General features: G+C 39.2%; 1 protein-coding gene across 9 annotated transcripts in view; it reads right to left on the minus strand.

Moving 5' to 3' along the window:
- Positions 1 to 18,921, minus strand: part of PEAK1 (pseudopodium enriched atypical kinase 1) — a 298,162-nt gene that overhangs the window by 50,477 nt on the left and 228,764 nt on the right. For all 9 annotated transcript variants that reach the window (XM_030814854.1, XM_030814851.1, XM_030814849.1 and 6 more), the window contains one exon: positions 13,749 to 17,002. In XM_030814854.1, the coding sequence (XP_030670714.1) occupies positions 13,749 to 16,888 (3,140 nt within the window). In that variant the 5' untranslated portion in view covers positions 16,889 to 17,002. The remainder of the gene's footprint in view (positions 1 to 13,748; positions 17,003 to 18,921) is intronic.

Raw genomic sequence — 18,921 nt, forward strand, 5'->3', positions numbered from 1 at the left:
TCTGCAGATGTGGGATCTACATTAACACATGAAAAAGAGAGTTCAAAGTTATCAAATCCCATACCTTTGTAATCTATTGAAAGGGAGAAAAAAACAAAACAAAACAAAGCACTCCCATTTCTTTTTGTCTCTCTACCTCTAGGACCTCCTACGAATGTGACATTTCTTAATCTTTAGTTTCCAGGTCATCAACTTGATTTTGCCACACTTTCCAATCATTGACATTCTCAGATAGAGAAGTATGTGTCTACTGATCACTATCTAGTGTCTCCAATTTTCTGCTAAGCCTTCTGTAGTCTTTAACTGAAAATGTTGAACTTCTTATCCTGAACTGAGATTAACCTTTATCTGATATCTGATGAGTTCTGCTAATATTTCTAACACAGTCTGGTCAAACAAAGGTAGTTCTTACTGGTGCGAATGAAGTAGCTAGGTCTCGAGATGGGGAAGACTGGAAGCCATGTGCAAGGTCTTGAATGAACTCTAATTTTCTGAAATTGTACAGATCCATTTTTTTTAAAAAACAGACTCAAATAGCAAATTAAAAGTGTGTTTAAGGCACCAGATCGCAAGACAACAAAGCATATAAAAACATAGCCCTCTGTAAATCACTGTCACTTTCACAATACTAAGAAAAATTACAGTTTCAAAATCCTATGAAATACAAAGTCAGAATGGCATCTGTGCAAATTAACAGAAAATATCAATTAATTTTGGAAAACAGCAATAAAATATGGTTGCCATTCTCAATAACAGAAGTAGCTCCTTAGCATCATAATTTTGGCCATGATTCACGCTAAAGAATGGGGTGAGATACTGATATGCATTTCCTGAAAAGGCAAGGTATTAGAAGAAAACACCCATAGCCTTCTCCAAGGGGACTAACCCAGGAAGGATGTTGAACAGGCTTTCATTCTTTTTTTGAGACAGAGTCTCGCTCTTGTCGCTTAGGGTGGAGTGCAATGGCGTGATCTCTACTCACTGCAACCTCCGCCTCCCAGGTTCAAGAGATTTTCCTACCTCAGTCTCCCGAGTAGCTGGGATGACAGGTGCCCACCACGCCTGGCTAATTTTTGTATTTTTAGTAGAGACGGGGTTTCACTGTGTTGGTCAGGCTGGTCTTGATATCCTGACCTCAGATGATCCACCTTCCTTGGCCTCCCAAAGTGTCGGGATTACAGGTGTGAGCCACCCCCCCCGGCCTTTTTTTTTTTTTTTTTTTTTTGAGACAGTGCTCTGCGGCCCAGGCCAGAGTGCAGTAGCACGATCTCAGCTCACTGCAACCTCCGCCTCCCGGGTTTAAGCGATTCTTCCGCCTCAGCCTCCCAAGTAGCTGGGACTACAGGCGCCTGCCACCATGCCCGGCTAATTATTTTGCATTTTTAGTAGAGACGGGGTTTCGCCATGTTGGCCAGGCTGATCTCGAACTCCTGACCTCAGGTAATCCGCCTGCCTCAGCCACCCAAAGTACTTGGATTATGGGAGTGAGCCATTGCGCCCGACCCTTGGAACAGCCTTTCTGGGGCCCCGGACTTTTTTTCCTCAATGCCCAGAAGCAATGGAGAAGCAAGTCAGTGCACCTTTTTTCACTTTCCTCTTATCTCCCTCTGCTCTTTGAGTCAGAGTAGGGAGATGCTGAGAAATGATCACATACACTTAACTCCAAAAACGTTGCAGGCTGACTGAGGAAATGGATGTAGGGCAGGAATGGGACCTATAAGTACTCAGAACACACAGCTACTCAGCACTGCACAAACTGTGCATTTTTCCACTTAATTCATGAAAACTCTTCAGGAGGTAGATACAATAATGCTCTTTTTACAGATGAGGAAACTGAGATTGAAAGAAGTTAAATCAATTGCCAAAAATTACATGGTCCTAACACGGTGAAACCCCGTCTCTACTAAAAATACAAAAAATTAGCCGGGCGTCGTGGCGGGCGCCTGTAGTCCCAGCTACTAGGGAGGCTGAGGCAGGAGAATGGCGTGAACCCGGGAGGTGGAGCTTGCAGTGAGCCAAGATTGTGCCACTGCACTCCAGCCTGGGCGACACAGTGAGACTCCGTCTCAAAAAAAAAAAAAAAAAAAAAAAAAAAAAAAAAAAAAAAAAAAAAATTACATGGGTACTAAGGTGGTGGTAGAGTTGGGATCTGAATAGATACCATGCAACTCTAATGTCCATGTTCCTTCCACCACACTGTTAAGGTAAGCTTGGCATACTGCAGAAACCCAGCAATAAATACTTGATTGTGAAGATGAAGAAGTAAAACTGCTTTTACTTTTAGTTGGAAGAAAAAAACAGCTATTACTGAAAGGTAGGGTATTAATGATTACAGATGTATTTTACTTTTGAAAATCCTAAACAAACCAAAAAAGTTAATAATTTACATTTCCAAAAAAATTTTCCTTAAATTGAAGCTGCTCTAGCTACAGATTGACTGTGTTTCTAGATATTTGGCTTCCTAACAATAATCACTACCACCACTATCCCTACATTTACCGAATGCTAGGCACTGTGCTTAAATATCTTCAAACAATAACACTCTGAGTAAGGCTTATTATTCCCATAACAGCAAATAATAATAGTGGCCACAATTTACATAGTGCTTATTATGTGCCTGTTTTAAGCCATGCTTATCAAAAGTGGGGCTATTGACATTTTGGGCCAGGTGATTCTTTGTTGTGGAGGGCTATCCACATGGCAGGATTATAACAGCACTTCTTGCCTCTACCTGCTAAAGGCTGGACATTGGAACTACCCCCTGCCTCCCAGTGGTGACAACCAAAAGTCTCCAGACATTGTCAAATGTGCCCCGGAGGGGAATCCCATCCCCCTTTAAGTCTCACAACAACTTACTAGGCAGGCTATTTTCTGTGTTTTATAAATGAAGAAATTATAGCCCAGAGAGATTAAGTTACTTGCTTCAGGTAACACAGCTAGTAACTGGTGGAGCTGAGATTCAAACCCTGTAGCTTAGCTCTAGTGTTTGTCCTTTAAGCAGTTACATTATTTGCTTCTCAGTTTTTAGATGAGAAAACTGGTAAGCAGAGCTCAAGTAACTTATCCAAGATGACACTAATATGACAAAAGCAGGATTCAAACCCAGGTCTCGATGACTTCAAAGTCTACGTTCTAAAATATTATGCCAATGGCTACCAAACTTTCATGTACCTAAGAATTACCTGAGGAGCTTGTTAAAATTGCAGATTCTCAGCTCCCATCTCTAGGGATTGATTTAATAGCTTTGGGGCATGGCCCAGGAATCTGCATTTATATACTCCAGGTGATGGAGTTGGTCCCAGGAACACATTCTGAGAAACTAGTTTTCACGCTTTCCTCCTCCAGAAAGAACAGAAGAATAAGTATACAAGCAGCAAGGCGTGAAAAGTGAGTAGAAAAATTTTAAGTAAAGGAGCATCATTCTTCAGAAGTGATATAAGCAGGAAAGGGGAAAAAAATAATTTAAATAGTCACAGATGAGAAATTCATAATGTACTATGAAAAAGCAAGGAGGGGGTAAGAATTTGGAACCATTCCCAATCTTCTGAGGTTTATTCTTAGTCAGTTTACTTCTCTGGGATTATATTACCTCCCAAAAGGAAAAGAAACAAAGCTGTTTGAAGACTACCCCGTTCTGGTACATATAAACATAACCATACTGTATCATTCCGTGATTACGATAAAGTAAGGTATTTATCAGTTTTCTCCAAAACATGATTATTTAAAAATTTAACAGTGAGGACTTCATGAACTCATCTTAACTTTAGGAAAAATGTGTCAGCAAATGTAGATGTGATTTTTCTAAGTGCTGATAGTCCAGAAGTTTCTTTACAGCAAAATAACATGTGATCAGGAGAGAAAGCAGCTATTTTCAGCTTCTGTTTTCAATTATTTTCTCTTCACGAGAAGTAGAAGTTTGATCTTGGGGCCAGTTTCATCCTAAGCATGAAAAGACAACTTTGATAGGATTCCCTTAGTAAAAAGGAGAGGTAATGCAAAATTTTTTTTCTTTTTCGTTATACTTTAAGTTCTAGGGTACACGTGCACAACGTGCAGATTTGTTACATATGCATACATGTGCCATGTCAGTTTGCTGCATCCATTAACTCATCATTTACATTAGGTATTTCTCCTAATGGTATCCCTCCCCCATCCCCCCACCCCACAACAGGCCCTGGTGTGTGATGTTCCCCACCCTGTCTCCAAGTGTTCTCATTGTTCAATTCCCACTTATGAGTGAGAACATGTGGTGTTTGGTTTTCTGTCCTTGTGACAGTTTGCTCAGAATGATGGTTTCCAGCTTCATCCGTGTCTCTACAAAGGACATGAACTTAAGGGAGAGGTAATGCAAATTAAGATATAACCGGAGCATAAGCATTAAAACAATTGAAGCTTCTAACTGAATTTTCCAGAGAGAAGGACATGACATTTTACCACAGTCTAAGAAGTGTTGGGATTTTCATTTTCCATACCATATGTACATGCACATATGCACGCGCGTGCGCACACACACACACACACACATATATTAACAGGCCTATATTGGTTACTATACAGAGTACCAAACCTTTCCAGTATTTGGCTGGAATGGCTATATGTCACTAGCATGTCTGACAACCACAGACAAATCTGATATTATGGCTTAGTCCAGGGGTAAGCGAACTTCTGTAAAAGGCCACATGGTAAGTATTTTAGGCTTTGTGGGCCATATGGTCTCCACTGCAACTACTCAACCCTGTTGTAGCTTGAAAACAGCCATAGACAACATGTAAAAGATGAGTGTGGCTATTTTCCAGTATAACTTCTTTTACAGAAACAGGTAACAAGCTGGATTTGGCCCATCGGCCATAGTTTGCCAACTCCTTGTCTACACCCTTGAACTCTGGAGTGGATTGGAGGGCTCTCAGGATTGACTCCTGGATTATTGAGGAATACAGTTTAGTTATGTAAGGTCTTTGAGAAGATCCAAAAGGACTTGGAAGGGTAAAGGAAGGCTGATACAGATGAATAGCATTCCTAAGTGTGCAAAGAAAGGTATGTCAAATTCAGTCTGCCTATCCAAACCCGAAGTTGGGGTTTGGACAGAATCCCAGCTGTGCTAGACACAGTTGGATTCCTGAGATGATTCTAGAAGTCCTAAGGAAACGACTTACATCATATCCCAGATGTACATGCCAGGGGTCTTTGCTAATTAGGAGCATGAAATTCAGGGGTGGTAGATTTAGAAAGGTTAGCTAAAGGCCATTCAGGCAGCAAATGATATCCTTAACTTTAGCTGGAGTGTTACTTTTATTTTCTTAATGTCTAGATTAGATTTTTCTCATTAGAAAAAAACTGTTTGAATTAAATTTTAGTTTATATTTTAGAGATGATGAGAAGGGGGCCTTGCTATGTTGCCCAGGCTGAACTTGAACTCCTGGGCTCAAGTGATCCTCCTGCCTTGGCCTCCAAGTAGCTGGAACTACAGATGCACACTACCATGCCTGGCTGAACTGAAAATTTAAGCACAGATTGGCAATAGATCTTGTCAACCAAGTATGAAAACAATTATTTACATAAGAGTGAGACTAAGTGTCTAAAGTGGGCAATTTGTGTTGGGAGGTATTCTTACATTCAGGAACATAATTTGGACGCAGAATTTATGCCTGAAAACTAAATTGACATGCAAGTAACTATGGCCCATTGGCCATAGTTTTAATCAATAACCAAGTGTTATTGGTTAAATAACAACACTAAGATAACCACGATTTTAGTCACTAACCAAGTGTTTACCACCACAGCTTATTGAAAGAACCACTAAAAATGGTATTTGTCAAGAAGAAGGAAATTGAACCCAGAAGGTAGGAGTAAAATGAAGAGGGTACTTGGCTGTTCTAACGAGATTAGGTTACCAGGGACAAGAGATTAGGCAGAGAGCTCAATCAGGAAATACATTAGTAAACAGGTTAGAGATGATGGTAGCTTGGATCAAGGTAGTAGAAGCAGAGATTAGAGAGAAGTAGATAATTTGGAATATATTTTGGAGGTTGAATCATCCAACATTTTGGATGTTGGGGGTGAAGGCAACAGAAGAATCAAAGATGACCCATAATTTTGTGGCTTGAGCAACTGAATGAATAGAGGGCCATTTACCAAGAAGGGAAGAGTTGTGATGGAACAGATTTGTCGGGAAAAATTAAGAGTTCTGTTTTGGATATGTTTCATTTTAAGTGGAGATATCAAGTGGAAAATTGCACATGATTCTTGGGGGAAGAGATCAGGGATGAAGATAATAGGGTCATCCGAATATTTATAGTTTTAAAACTTGATACCTGATGATGTTTAGCCAGGGGTTAGCTACTAGGGTTTAAAGAACCCCTTTTTGGTATATGACTATAATGGAAAAAAAAAGTTGCTTCAAGATAATGAGAGGAAGTGAATAGAGGCAGAGACGGAACAAGACTGGTTATAAATTGATAACTGTTGAAGTGAGGTTTTGTGGTAAATGGTGGTTTACTATACTAGTCTATCTACTTTTGTACATGTTTAAAATTTTCAATCATAAAAAGTTTAAAATAAAATGAAAAAAAAATGAGAGGACCAATTTTAAGATAGTCCCAATTAAAAGGTAATCCAGTAGAACTGATTGCAAAGTCAATATTATAAACAAGGCACTTAGAAGAAAAGGAAGCCAGAATAACTAGAGGTTCATGAATAAGAGGATAAGATTAAGCCCAAAATGTTAGGATTAAAAGGTAGGCAGATGCCACATATGTAGGGCCTTCTTCAGTGTGGGGAGTGTGGGGATATAACTAGATTTACATTTAAGAAAGAGTAGGCGGCTGTTCTCAGAATAGATTTCAGGGGGCAAGATATTAAGCAAGGATGATATTAAATTCTGGTTCCCTAGGCATAGTTTTGTAATGAGGTCAACTCCTATTGCTAGATATTATGCTGATGTTTTACAGATATTATATATTTAGCACTCAAAATATGTCTATAAGGTAGGTATTATTATTCTTATGGTATAGGTAGGGAAACTTTAGCTCAGAGATATTACGTCAAAAGTTACAACTACTCAGGGGTAAGTCAGAATTCAAATCTTTGACTCCAGTGCTGGCATTCTTCCCACTATGCAGTATTATTCCCCCATGTGATGGACACCAAAGAGCTGCAGAGATGGTAGGTAGGTAGGTAGGTAGGTATCATTTTAAAAATGATAGTTGAGAAATTCCTAACTGGTCACAGACCAGATTAACCACCAAATTAGTTTCTCTGAATCCAAACTTGCCACATAGAAATGGTGCCTGGGTACACATTCTTGAACTAAAATTTGACCCACTAGTATCCCATCTTCTAACCTATTTTCAATATCAGTGCCAGAAAATATTTTATTAAAAAACATGCTACTTTCCTGCTTAAAAACTGTTTCCTCTACAAAATCTACAAGATAAAAGCCAAACATTTCAACACGTCATTTACAGCCTGTCTCAGCACTTCTCAAACTTTTTGGTCTCAGGATTGCTTTGCACTCTTAAAAGTTGAGAATCACATGGATTCCTATTTGTACAGGTTCTATCAACTGACATTTAAATGACAAATTGGAACTAAGAACATGTGAAAATAATTAATCCATTAAAAAAAAACAACTTTTTTTGTGGCAACATGGATGGAACTGGAGGACATTATGCTAGGTAAAATAATGCCAGGAACAAAAGTTAAACACCACATGTTCTCACTCATATATGGAAACTTAAAAAAAAAGTAGATCTCATAGGAGTAAAAAGTAGAAGAGAGAATATGACAGGCTGGGAAGATGGGGGAAGAAAAGGATAGGCAGAGATTTGTCAAAGGACACAAAATTACAGCTAGATGGGAGAAATAAGTTCTAGTGTTCTATGGCACTGTAGGATGACTATAGTTAACAGTAACACTATTATATAGTTTCAGATAGCTAGAAGGAGGATATTGAATGTTGCCAACATGAAGAAATGATAAATGTTTGAGATAATGGATATGCTGATTTCCCTGATCTGCTCACTTTACATTATATGTATTGCAACATCACTACATACACCATAATTATGTGCATTATGTATAATTTAAGTATTAAATAAAAATTTAAAAATTAAGGAAATAGACCCAGCAAATAACCTAAATAATAGTTTTTTCAAATCTTTTTAATATCTGGCTTAATAGAGGACAACTGAATTCCCTTATTTGCTTCTGCATTCAATCTGCTGTGATATGTTGCTTTGATTAAAGTATATGAAAAATATCTGGTTTCACCCAGATTCATCAGCGGAAAAAGGAGGAGTATTTTAATAGCTTTTTAGATAACTGTAGATATTCTTTGGTACCACACCAGAATTTGATAAGTGGGAGTTTCTTAAAGGTTAGTTGCAATGTGAAATCTGAAACCATATCAATAAACTTCTTATACTCAGTTACATTAAAAGCCATTGATCTATCTTGCAGTTTGAATGGATTTTACTCATGTATAATTTTATAATATCATGCATTGGGTTATTTGGAAATTATTGGTTTACTGAGTTAATGCAGATCCTCTAAATGTTGACATATTTCATTATATAATACTTTTAAAAGTTTGCAAATTCAACTATCAATCTCATCAGAAGAATGTTTAAGTATTAGGAAGCTGTTGAGGTCATGGTGGCAGATGTAAGTTTTTAAAAATTCTTATTTCTGCTTGAAAACTTGGATTTTATATCACTGACAACAAATACAGTTAGTTGTTTTCCTTGAAGTAATAGGTTTATGTTCATTCTTAAGAAAATATCTGCCAAACACTCTCAGATTTGAATAACCACAGTTTGTCTGTCAGTTGTTCTTTCAAGGTAGTCCATGAAAAAGGGGGCTAGTTCAGCTTCACAACTCAAACTATTTCACAAGTATTTTTCTTTGAGAAAACCATCATACTTTGTTACACAGCAGAAGTATTCTACGTGTACTTCTCATTTAATTACGCAGACTTTTTAAGAAGGCAGGTACTCCTGGGTTGAGATTTAATTTACTACATCACCAAGGGAATTCTTACAGGGTCTCACCCTGTCACCCAGGTTGGAGTGCAGTGGCGTGATTATGGTTCACTGCAGCCTTGACCTCCTGGGCTCAAACGATCCTCCCACCTCAGCCTCCTGAGTACGTGGGATCACAGGCACACACCACCATGCCCAGCTAATTTTTAAAATTTTAGTAGAGACAAGGTCTCACTATGTTACCCAGACTGGTCTTGAACTCCTGAGCTCAGGTGATCCTCCTGCCTTGGCCTCCCAAAGTGCTGGGATTACAGGAATAAGCCACTGTGTCTGGCCAACCAAAGACATTAAGTGAAACTCACTTAAAAACAACAACAACAACAACAACAACAACAACAACAAACCCTCCTAGTACAGTATGGTGCCATGGCTTTGATTTATGCTACGATGCAAGTAGTTTTAACGACTATTGTTTATGCACCATCAGTGCAAATGTCAACACAATGAAAAAGACAAGTGTCTTTGTGTTATTATAAAAATAGTAACATTGGCATGATCACTGCTTGAGCTTACACGGACCATACTTTAAGAACCAATGGACTATTCTTAAAATTTAATTTAAAAAATTTTAAATTAACAAATAATAATTGTATATATTTATGGAGTACAATGTGATGTTTTGATATATGTATATGCTATAGAAGATTAAATAAAGTTATTAACAAATCTATCATCTTATTTTTTTTTATGGTGAGAACATTTAAAATCTACTTTTTTAGCAATTTTTAAATATGTACTATGTCATTATTAACTATGGTCACCATGCTGTACGATAGATCTTTAAAACTTACTCTTCCTGTCTAATTGGAACTCTGTACCCTTGGCAAACACCTCTCCTTTCCCCATCAACCCCACCTCACCCAAAAGCCTCTGGTTATCATCGCTCTATTCTTTCCTTCTGAGTTTGAATGTTTTACACCCACTGGATTATTCATTATCCTTTTCTAGCCACATGTCCTGCTTCTGTTTGCCACCAACCTCACCTCTGTGACTTTGCATATATTGTTCCTTTGGCCTACAATGTCTTTCCCAACAGCTGGCAAAATCCTATTTGTCTTTAAAGATCTGCTTTGGATTTTATTCCGAGAAGTCTGCATTAAGCTGAATTAATCACTCTGAACATTGTTTTAGCATTTATCCATTGAGGGTAGAGGGCCTACTAACATTTTTAAGCACTCAATGTGTGCCAGACCCTGGGATAAGCTTTTTATATGTTTTCTAATGAAGTTTTCAAATTACTTCTATGTGATAGGTATCTTTTTTTTTTTTTTTTTTTTTTTTTTTCTGAGACAGAATCTCACTCTTTTGCCCAGGCCGGAGTGCAGTGGCGCTATCTCGGCTCACTGCAAGCTCCACCTCCCGGGTTCAGGCCATTTTCCTGCCTCAGCCTCCTGAGTAGCTAGGACTACAGGCGCCCGCCACCACGCCCAGCTAATTTTTTGTATTTTTTTAGTAGAGACGGGGTTTCACCGTGTTAGCCAGGATGGTCTCGATCTCCTGACCTCGTGATCCGCCCGCCTTGGCCTCCCAAAGTGCTGGGATTACAGGCGTGAGCCACCGCGCCCGGCCTGTGATAGGTATCTTTATAGCCTTGTACACTGAAGGATCAGACACATAGTTGAAGTCCAACCCAAGCCCATTATTTCAGGATAATGTTTCCCCCTATTTGTTCCAGGGCCTGATGGCAAATACATGGCACAGTTAAGACACTCAATTTATATTTCCTAAACAGTTAAATAAATGAACTTAGTAACAATCTAATGCCATAATGAAGGGCTCTATAAAGTTCCTCATCTTTCAGAGCCTGGGGTCTGGCCTTTAGTACAGTATTTTTTTCATTTTTCATTCTTCACTCCTTATATATAGTTTAGACTTGAAATATTCATTTATTTATAGAAAAACTGTATTTTCATTTCTTTCAGCAGTGCGCTCCCAGCTGTGGGATGGTAATTTAATGATCACACTGCCATCAAGCCTGAAACACAAATGTTGACATTTGATGGTAATGTTTTCCTTATCAAAGTTGCTTCAAGTAAATACCAATGGTGTATCCAAGTAAATGAGGCAATTATTGAAAAAGCAAATGGTATATATTTTTCAATATGCATATTCATGTTTTAAACTTTTCAAAAAGTTAAAAAAAAGCTATTGAATACCTCTTTTTCTACTTAGTCTGGGACATTATGAAATGTGAAAACTCCAATGTGCCTTAAAGAAAAGTTTAATATTTCAATCACTGCTTTACTCAGACTATATAGCATGTATCTTTATAACGGTGGTGAGACTAGCAGTTCTAAGTGTGACCCAAGGACCAGCAGCATCAGCATCACCGAAGAACTTATTAGAAGTGCAAATTATCAGGACCCACCCTAGACCTACTGAATCAAAAACTCCAGGGGTGGGGCTCAGCAATCTGTGTCTTAACAGCTCTCTAGATGATTCTGGAACATGGTTAAATTTAAGAACCAATGGGCAAATGAACTGTGTTATTTGGATTCATGGATGTTAACTACAAAAAACAGATAAATTTTGGAAGACCTGACTGGCCTATGTATAACCTAATTGTGAAAATAAAAGCTGTATAGTAAGAGGTCTGCCAAGCCCAGGGCCTGGGCTGCCCTCAAGCCTATATACCGTGGCATGCAGCCAAAGGAGAGAGTCTCATTCCACAGAAAGAAGCCGAATCATTTCTTGACTGTGCCTTCTAAGATGTGGATAAATACACTACAGTGGTACTTAATCAGGAATGACACCATGTGAGAACTGTCTACCATTCCCTCCTACATAACTCCAACCATTTGCTGTTTAAACTGCCTCTTTTCTAAATAAATCAGGCACCTGAAATACATGTTTTTTTTTTTTTTTTTTTTGAGACGGAATTTCACTCTTTTTGCCCAGGCTGGAGTGCAATGGTGTGATCTTGGCTCACTGCAACCTCCACCTCCCAGTTCAAGTGATTCTCTTGCCTCAGCCTCCCAAGTAGCTAGGATTACAGACGCCTGCCACCACACCCAGCTAATTTTGTATTTTTAGTAGACATGGGGTTTCACCATGTTGGCAAGGCTGGTCTCAAACTCCTGATCTCAGGTGATCCGCCCGCCTTGGCCTCCCAAAGTGCTGGGATTTCAGGTGTGAGCCACCACACCCGGCCCTGAAATACATGTATTTTATTACTACTGGAGTACATTCTGTCATTGAATACCTTACCATGGAATATAACATTCAACTACCAATGACAAGACTGTTCTCTCTAGGACTACCATCCTAGTTGCTTTGTTACTACATGGATTTAAGGAAAACAGAGACTTGTTAGCATTTTGACAACAATTTGGAGGTATGTAAAAAGCTCATTTTAGTAAAGAATAGTAAAGAATGTATATAAAATTTCCTAGCATTTTGCTAGGAAAAGTAAAAGCATTAAGTGTTCACTTCATTTTTTATTATACTTTTCTAAAGAAAAACGGGTAAATCTGACCCATCCATCAGAATTTGCTATGTTTGTAGGAAAGAAGGGCAGGCCCTTCTTTCTTTACTTCTTTCTTTACTTCTTACTTTAAGTAAGGAGGGAGAAGGACTCAGAGTCAGATGAATGGAGTACTCAGGGCATATCTTTAAGAATAAAAAGGACAGGAAGCATAGGGAAATCATCCCATTAGTCACAAACTTGGGATAAAAGTTCCTTGTTTTTATTGGCAGTTAATTCATTTTGTTTACAATATAAATAAGAAAGAAAAATTTAGGCTCCCTAAACATATGTATTTATGTGAATGATTACAAGTAAGAATATAACAATTTTTATTGATCTTGTGTTTGTTAAGAATGCAACATTATAAGGAGGATACGTGCTTTAGAATGAGACAGATCGAGGTTTGAATTCCAGCTCTGACAAGTACTAGCTTTGTGACTCTGTTCAATTCTTAACTTCCTGGGTTTTCAGTTTCCTCATCTGAAGAATATAGCAAATTTATAAGGATTTGAGATAAATATTTATTATATACCTTGCATAGAATAGGTGATCAATAAACAGTTATTAAAGTATTCAAGAAAATGAATGCCTAGAGAACTGATTTGGGTATGCAATCTGTCTAGCTGAACTGAAGATTATACTACTGGGTCTCAGTCTCAATACTCAAGTTCTCCTATTTCACCCACACGCTAAGTAACTATAAATTGCTTGCTTACCACCCTCCATTTTTTTCCACAACACTTGGAAGGAGGACAGAAAGACAGCAATAAAAAAACAAATATTCCCTTAAAATAAGTAATGCATATAGAGATAACACCTTCATAAAATACAAAAAGAATTGCTGGAAGAGTTTTATTTCATTTACAGTGAGGGAAAGAACAGTACCACCATTTATTCACTTGATCCTGTTTCTTCCTCACACTACCATCACATTCCAAAACAACATATTATTTATTGCTATTAAGGTGTTATGGATTTGCTTTTCTATGCTAAAGTTCCTCTGCATTCACCAGAATGCATTAGGCTACTTAAGCCAAAGATCCAGGGCTATAAACCTTGTTCAGTGCAATAAGATCACTTTAATACTATTCTAATCTTGGAATGCAGTTATAAAGATAGATGATGGCCACAGAGTGCTACTTACAAACAGAAATGGCTCTTATGCAATCTTAAAAGATATAAAAAACTTAGCACCTGAAAATGTGTTAAAAAATTCCCATATTCTGCCAGTCTATTTTACATACCTGAGAATCTTTTTAGGAATCTGTGATGGAGAAGAATGACTCCTCTTCTTCTTCTCTGAGTCCTGTAGTAATGCATTCTCTGCTCTACCCTTCTCCATGACTGCTGCCTGGTCTGTCCTAGCCTTGCTCTGATCCACACTGAGCTGGCCTTGAGCAGGATCGCACCTGTACATGAAGACAATGGCTGGTTTCTCACTGGACTCTCCTTTTGCCTCTGTGAACCAGTGATGGCGCTGAACTGGAGGAGGAGGCAGCATGTGAATGACTGTGCCATCCAGGCCCACCAGTTTCCCTTTCTCTCGCTCTTTCTCTTTGTCATCCTCCTCATCTGTTTTCCGACGGCGGAAGAAGCTTTTAAATGATATCCAGCGCTTGGGTTTTGCATCAGCGGCCCGCCTGCTGCCTTCAGAGTGCAAAACTGATTCAGCTTCTGTTGACCTGGTAGGGCTGGTTGGCTTGGTCCAGTTGGTGAAATGCCTCTGCAAAAGGTTACTTGCATGGTAAGGAGAGGAAGTAGATCTCGGCGGGGGGAAGGGAGGTGGTGGCTCACTCTGGGGGCTAGTCACTAATTTGGAGGGAGAAGGGGTGACTGGCTTTATGGATGGGTCTTTCTGTACTTTGGTGGTAGGACTGTCTGTGGTCTGAGGTGCTTCAGCCTCACCACTAGGCTGAGATGTAAAGAGAGATTTGGGCCGGACTGGCGTACTCTTAGGTGTACTCTTAGTAACATCAGCATCTGGAGGAATGGCATAAAGCTCTTCCACACTGCAAGCTTTAGGGCCAGATTGAGGTGTTTCTGGAGGAGACTGTGGGGGTTGGATTGAAGCCACGATCTGAGAAAGCACTGTGCTTGCTTTCTCTCTGGTGCTGCTGCCGCCCACCATCTGAGACTCCTGAGTGCCTTCTATTTTGGCCACAGGCTCTTGAGTGGTTCTCTGGATCTTTGCTGGGGAGCTGTGGCTGGAACTATAGCTTCTCTGTGGTGAAGACTGACCTCTGTTGAGACAGTTGTTAAACTCTTGAACCTTCTGAGCCACTGAGCCCCTTTTATGCTCTGTGCTGTTTGAAAACCCTTTAGTTTGAAGACAGTCAGTGGTTTTGCTAGTGGTGTTATCAGGCACTTTGCTTTCGGTTTCTATTTCTTCATAAGTATGGCTTATTACACTTGTGGTTTTTTCTTTCACTGAGAGTTCTCCACTTGTTCCCAGAAAACTTTTGTAGATAGCTAGATTGTCATATGCATTTGGATTGATCACAATGGGAACTTTGATAGCATTTTTGGAACTCCGAGCATAAGTTGGCTCGTCATGAATGATAATTGGAAAAGGTGGCATACCAGCATTGTTATAACTATTAAATTTTATTTCAGACAAATTAGGTGACTTAACAGGGATGGTTTTGGAGGAAACGTTTGTAGCTGTGGGTGATGTAGGTGCTGATTTGTGACAGTTTTTCCTTGGAGGAACATTTGGTCCAGTTCCACTAGTAATTAGTTCTACTTTAGGTATCTTTTGTCGTGGACTGGTGCTAGAAGTCCATACTTCTTGGTATCGAATTGCACTGGGTTTCTGGAAATGGGCACTTATTTGTCCTGGTGTCAATGAAGATGATGTAACTGGAGAGTTTGGAGTAGAAGATGAGCTTTTTGTCTTGGGGCTGTTAACAGGGCCCTCGAGGTGCTCACTGGCCATGGCTGCTGACACATCCACGACAGTATATGGCTTGCACAATGGCTGTTCCAGATTCACAACTCGGTAGGGTTTTGCTTGCTCTTCTGTGGGGACAAGGTTTATGGTTACTGCTTGCCCAGCAACATCTGTAGAGGCTTTACTTTCTTCCTTCTCAGTTTGTACAGCAATCTTGCCATCTTTCTCTTCTAATCGGAGAGCAAGGACTGCTTTGTGGGTCTCTGGAACTTTTATTGAGCTTTTGGAAGCTTGTGATGAATCTTTATCCTGATTATTACTAGAGGGACTTTCATAATTGGGCTCAATTTCCTTCATGTCCTTAGAATCTCCTGGGTTACCAGGAGATATTCCCCCATTACAAATCTTCTGGGATAAACTACTGGCTGTCTCAGAACGTGATTCTTCTGTTAAAGAAGAATCTGGTGATGTGGAGTCAGATGACACCATGCTCTGAATGCTTCCTTGTCCATAAGAGACCACAGAATTTTCCTCATAACCATTCAGGATTTCATCATAGCTGTCATCATAGTCCACAGCACAGATTCTCTGCAGAGACTTGTTTCGCAGGGGGATGGTATTCCATTTTTTGTCCACAAAGAATCGAACAGGAGACAAAGTGTTTGCTCTGAAGTTGGCAAAGCGAGGTTGCCCTCTCATGCGAATCTCCATGGCCAACAGCTCTTCATCACTCTCATCCCAACTCTCGTGCTCCTCCTCCATGTTACTGAAAAGTACATCCTCTTCACTCTCCTCGCCACTGGAAAACTCTGGGTAACAGAACCGGCCCCCTTCGTTACTAATCACTTCTGTGCTCCCACTCAGAATAACATGCTTGCCCTGAGTTTCCTTTATCCCACCTATCATGCAACTTGGTGGAAGCTTTCTTTCCAATGATCGTTTATAGCAATCATTTATTCTTCCCAAGAATGTTTCTCTGGAGTTTGTTTCATTTCCTCTTATCTGAGGGGCAGTATCCAAGCCTGCTATCTCCTTTAACACTTCAGTTAGTCCATTATTGTTATTTGACATCTTCTTTGCACTGTCATTATTGCCATTAGGCTTAGGAACATGGCTAATTCCTTCATCATCTTCATTATTATTGTTAAGTGGTTTCTGACTCAAGGCAGCTCTGTTTCGGTTCCACCCTATGAGGACAGGTTTGTTCTCACAGTGTTCTTGGATGATAAGCTCACCACATATACTTTGCCCATCTGCCACTACCATAGTGGGCTTCACAGCTATAGTGGGTTTTTTAGCCACAGGAGGCCGGAAATTGCCGGTGTTCCTGATGCGGTGGTTGTTACTGTGATTGGCATTAGTTTTCACATTGCCATGGGTGATGGGTGCCTTCTCAGGGTCTGGGGGAAGCTGGTGCAAACTTTTAGGTTTAAAGCAATTCTTGCATTCACCAGGTTTCCAAACATGTTCAGTAAAGGTGTTACAAGCAGACATTTTTAAAAATAGAACTTCACAGACAATGCTTTTCTTTCAGTGCATGACAAAACTTTCATCTGTTAGTTTTCACTTCCCCTATGTGTTACAGCAGCTCTTCTAAGAATGATCAATCTGTGGAGGGGAAAAGAAGACAAAAAATCTGAATGAAAAAGGCACTATGAGACTTACCATTATTAGTGACTTGAAAAAACTGACTCCATTCCTAAACTTTTCCTTAAATTAAAAGATTAAGAGCTAACCTAATTTGAGTACTTTGTAATTTCCCTTTAGCCAATCAGCATATTGGAAAGTGAGCTTTTTAACTATAATTTTATGCACTCTAATCAATCCATACATAATCTTTAGCTTGATGTCTCTGTTGCAATGATTATGTGACCTTCCCTCCCAGAAATGCCTTTGTTACCACCCCTGTAATCCACCAATTTCTCTAACATTTCCCAGCCCACTATAGATTCCTCTTCTTCCACCTACCCTTGAATGTTTTAGACATTTCGTAGACTCCTCAAACTCAATACATTGAAAATGAAGCCTCAGGGCTGGGTGCAGTGGCTCATGCCTGTAATCCCAACATGGGAAGATCACTTGAGCCCAGGAGTTCAAGACCAGCCTGGCTAACATGATAAAATCCCATCTCTAAAAAAAATATAAAAATTAGCTGGGTGTGGTAGCACACGCCTACAGTCCCAGATACTCAGGAAGCTGAGGCAGGAGGATTGTTTGAGCCTGGGAGGTGGAGGTTGCAGTGAGCAGATTGTGCCACTACAGTACTTCAGCCTGGGTGACAGAGTGAGACCTTGTCTCAAAAAAAAAAAAAAAAAAAGCTGAAAAGGAGACCAGCGGCCGGATCATGCAAGGCCTTTTAGGCTTTTAAAGATTATAGAGTTTATCCTAAGAGCAGTGGGAAGCCACTGAAGGGTTTTGAATAGGAGAAACAACATAATCAATTTGCATTTTAAAAAGACAGCTCTGACCAAAACCCATGAAATTCTTAAGTATATAAGTCCAATAAAATATGTGTAAAATCTAGAATCTATATGAGCAAAACTACAAAACACTGATAGATGAAGGAGGGAAGAAGGGGCAAAGGTAAGCAAATTATAGCCCAGAGGCCAAATGTAGCTCATTCCTGTTTTTGTATCCCGAGGTTAAGGATGCTTTTTATGTTTTTAAATGGTTGGAAACAAATCAAAAGGAGAATAATGTTTTGCAACAAGTGAAAATTATACGAAATTCTAAATTCAGTAACCACAAATAAAGCTCCATTGGAACACTGGTCACACTCATTTGTTTACATACTCATTTGCCTATTGTGGCTTCTGTGCTACAATGGAGAGATGAGTAGCTATGAAATGTGTGATACACTGACTGTATGCTTCACTTTTACTGCTTTGTGCCACTCTACAAATTGCAGGATTTCCACTGGTGCATCTATCAGCTGTGTGAAATAACATTTTTCAAAGATAATACATAAAATTATAAAATAGATAAAATTATGAAATACATAAAATTTCATTACAGATATGCATTAATAGATGAACATTTGTAATCAATTTTGATGAGAGGAAGTACTAATTTTGAACCCCCCATCAAGCAAAATGTTATCTTCCCCAAAATGGAATTTCATTCTTCTCACTAGCAAACCTCTGTTATAAAATATTGTACCTAATTATATTTTGCATTTTATCGAAAACATTTGCAAAAAAAAAATGACAAGAGAATGAAGATAAACCCCAGAGTAGGAGAAATTATGTGAAACATTCATATCTGACAAAGGACTTTGTATCTGGAATATATAAAGAACTTCCAAAACTCAAAGAAAAGAAAAACCCAATAAAAAACAGGTAAAAGATTTGAGCAGACACTTAACCAAATATATATGATTTTTGATCTTTTTTTTTTTGAGACAGGATCTCACTCTGTCACCCAGTCTGGTGTGTAGTGGTATGATCATAGCTCACTGCAGCCTCAACCTTCCTGGCTCAATCAAGCCTCTCACCTCAGCCTCTGGAGTAGCTGGGACTGTGGGCACA

This window comes from Nomascus leucogenys, chromosome 6 (assembly GCF_006542625.1).
Source record: "Nomascus leucogenys isolate Asia chromosome 6, Asia_NLE_v1, whole genome shotgun sequence".
In the NCBI taxonomy this organism is placed as follows: domain Eukaryota; kingdom Metazoa; phylum Chordata; class Mammalia; order Primates; family Hylobatidae; genus Nomascus; species Nomascus leucogenys.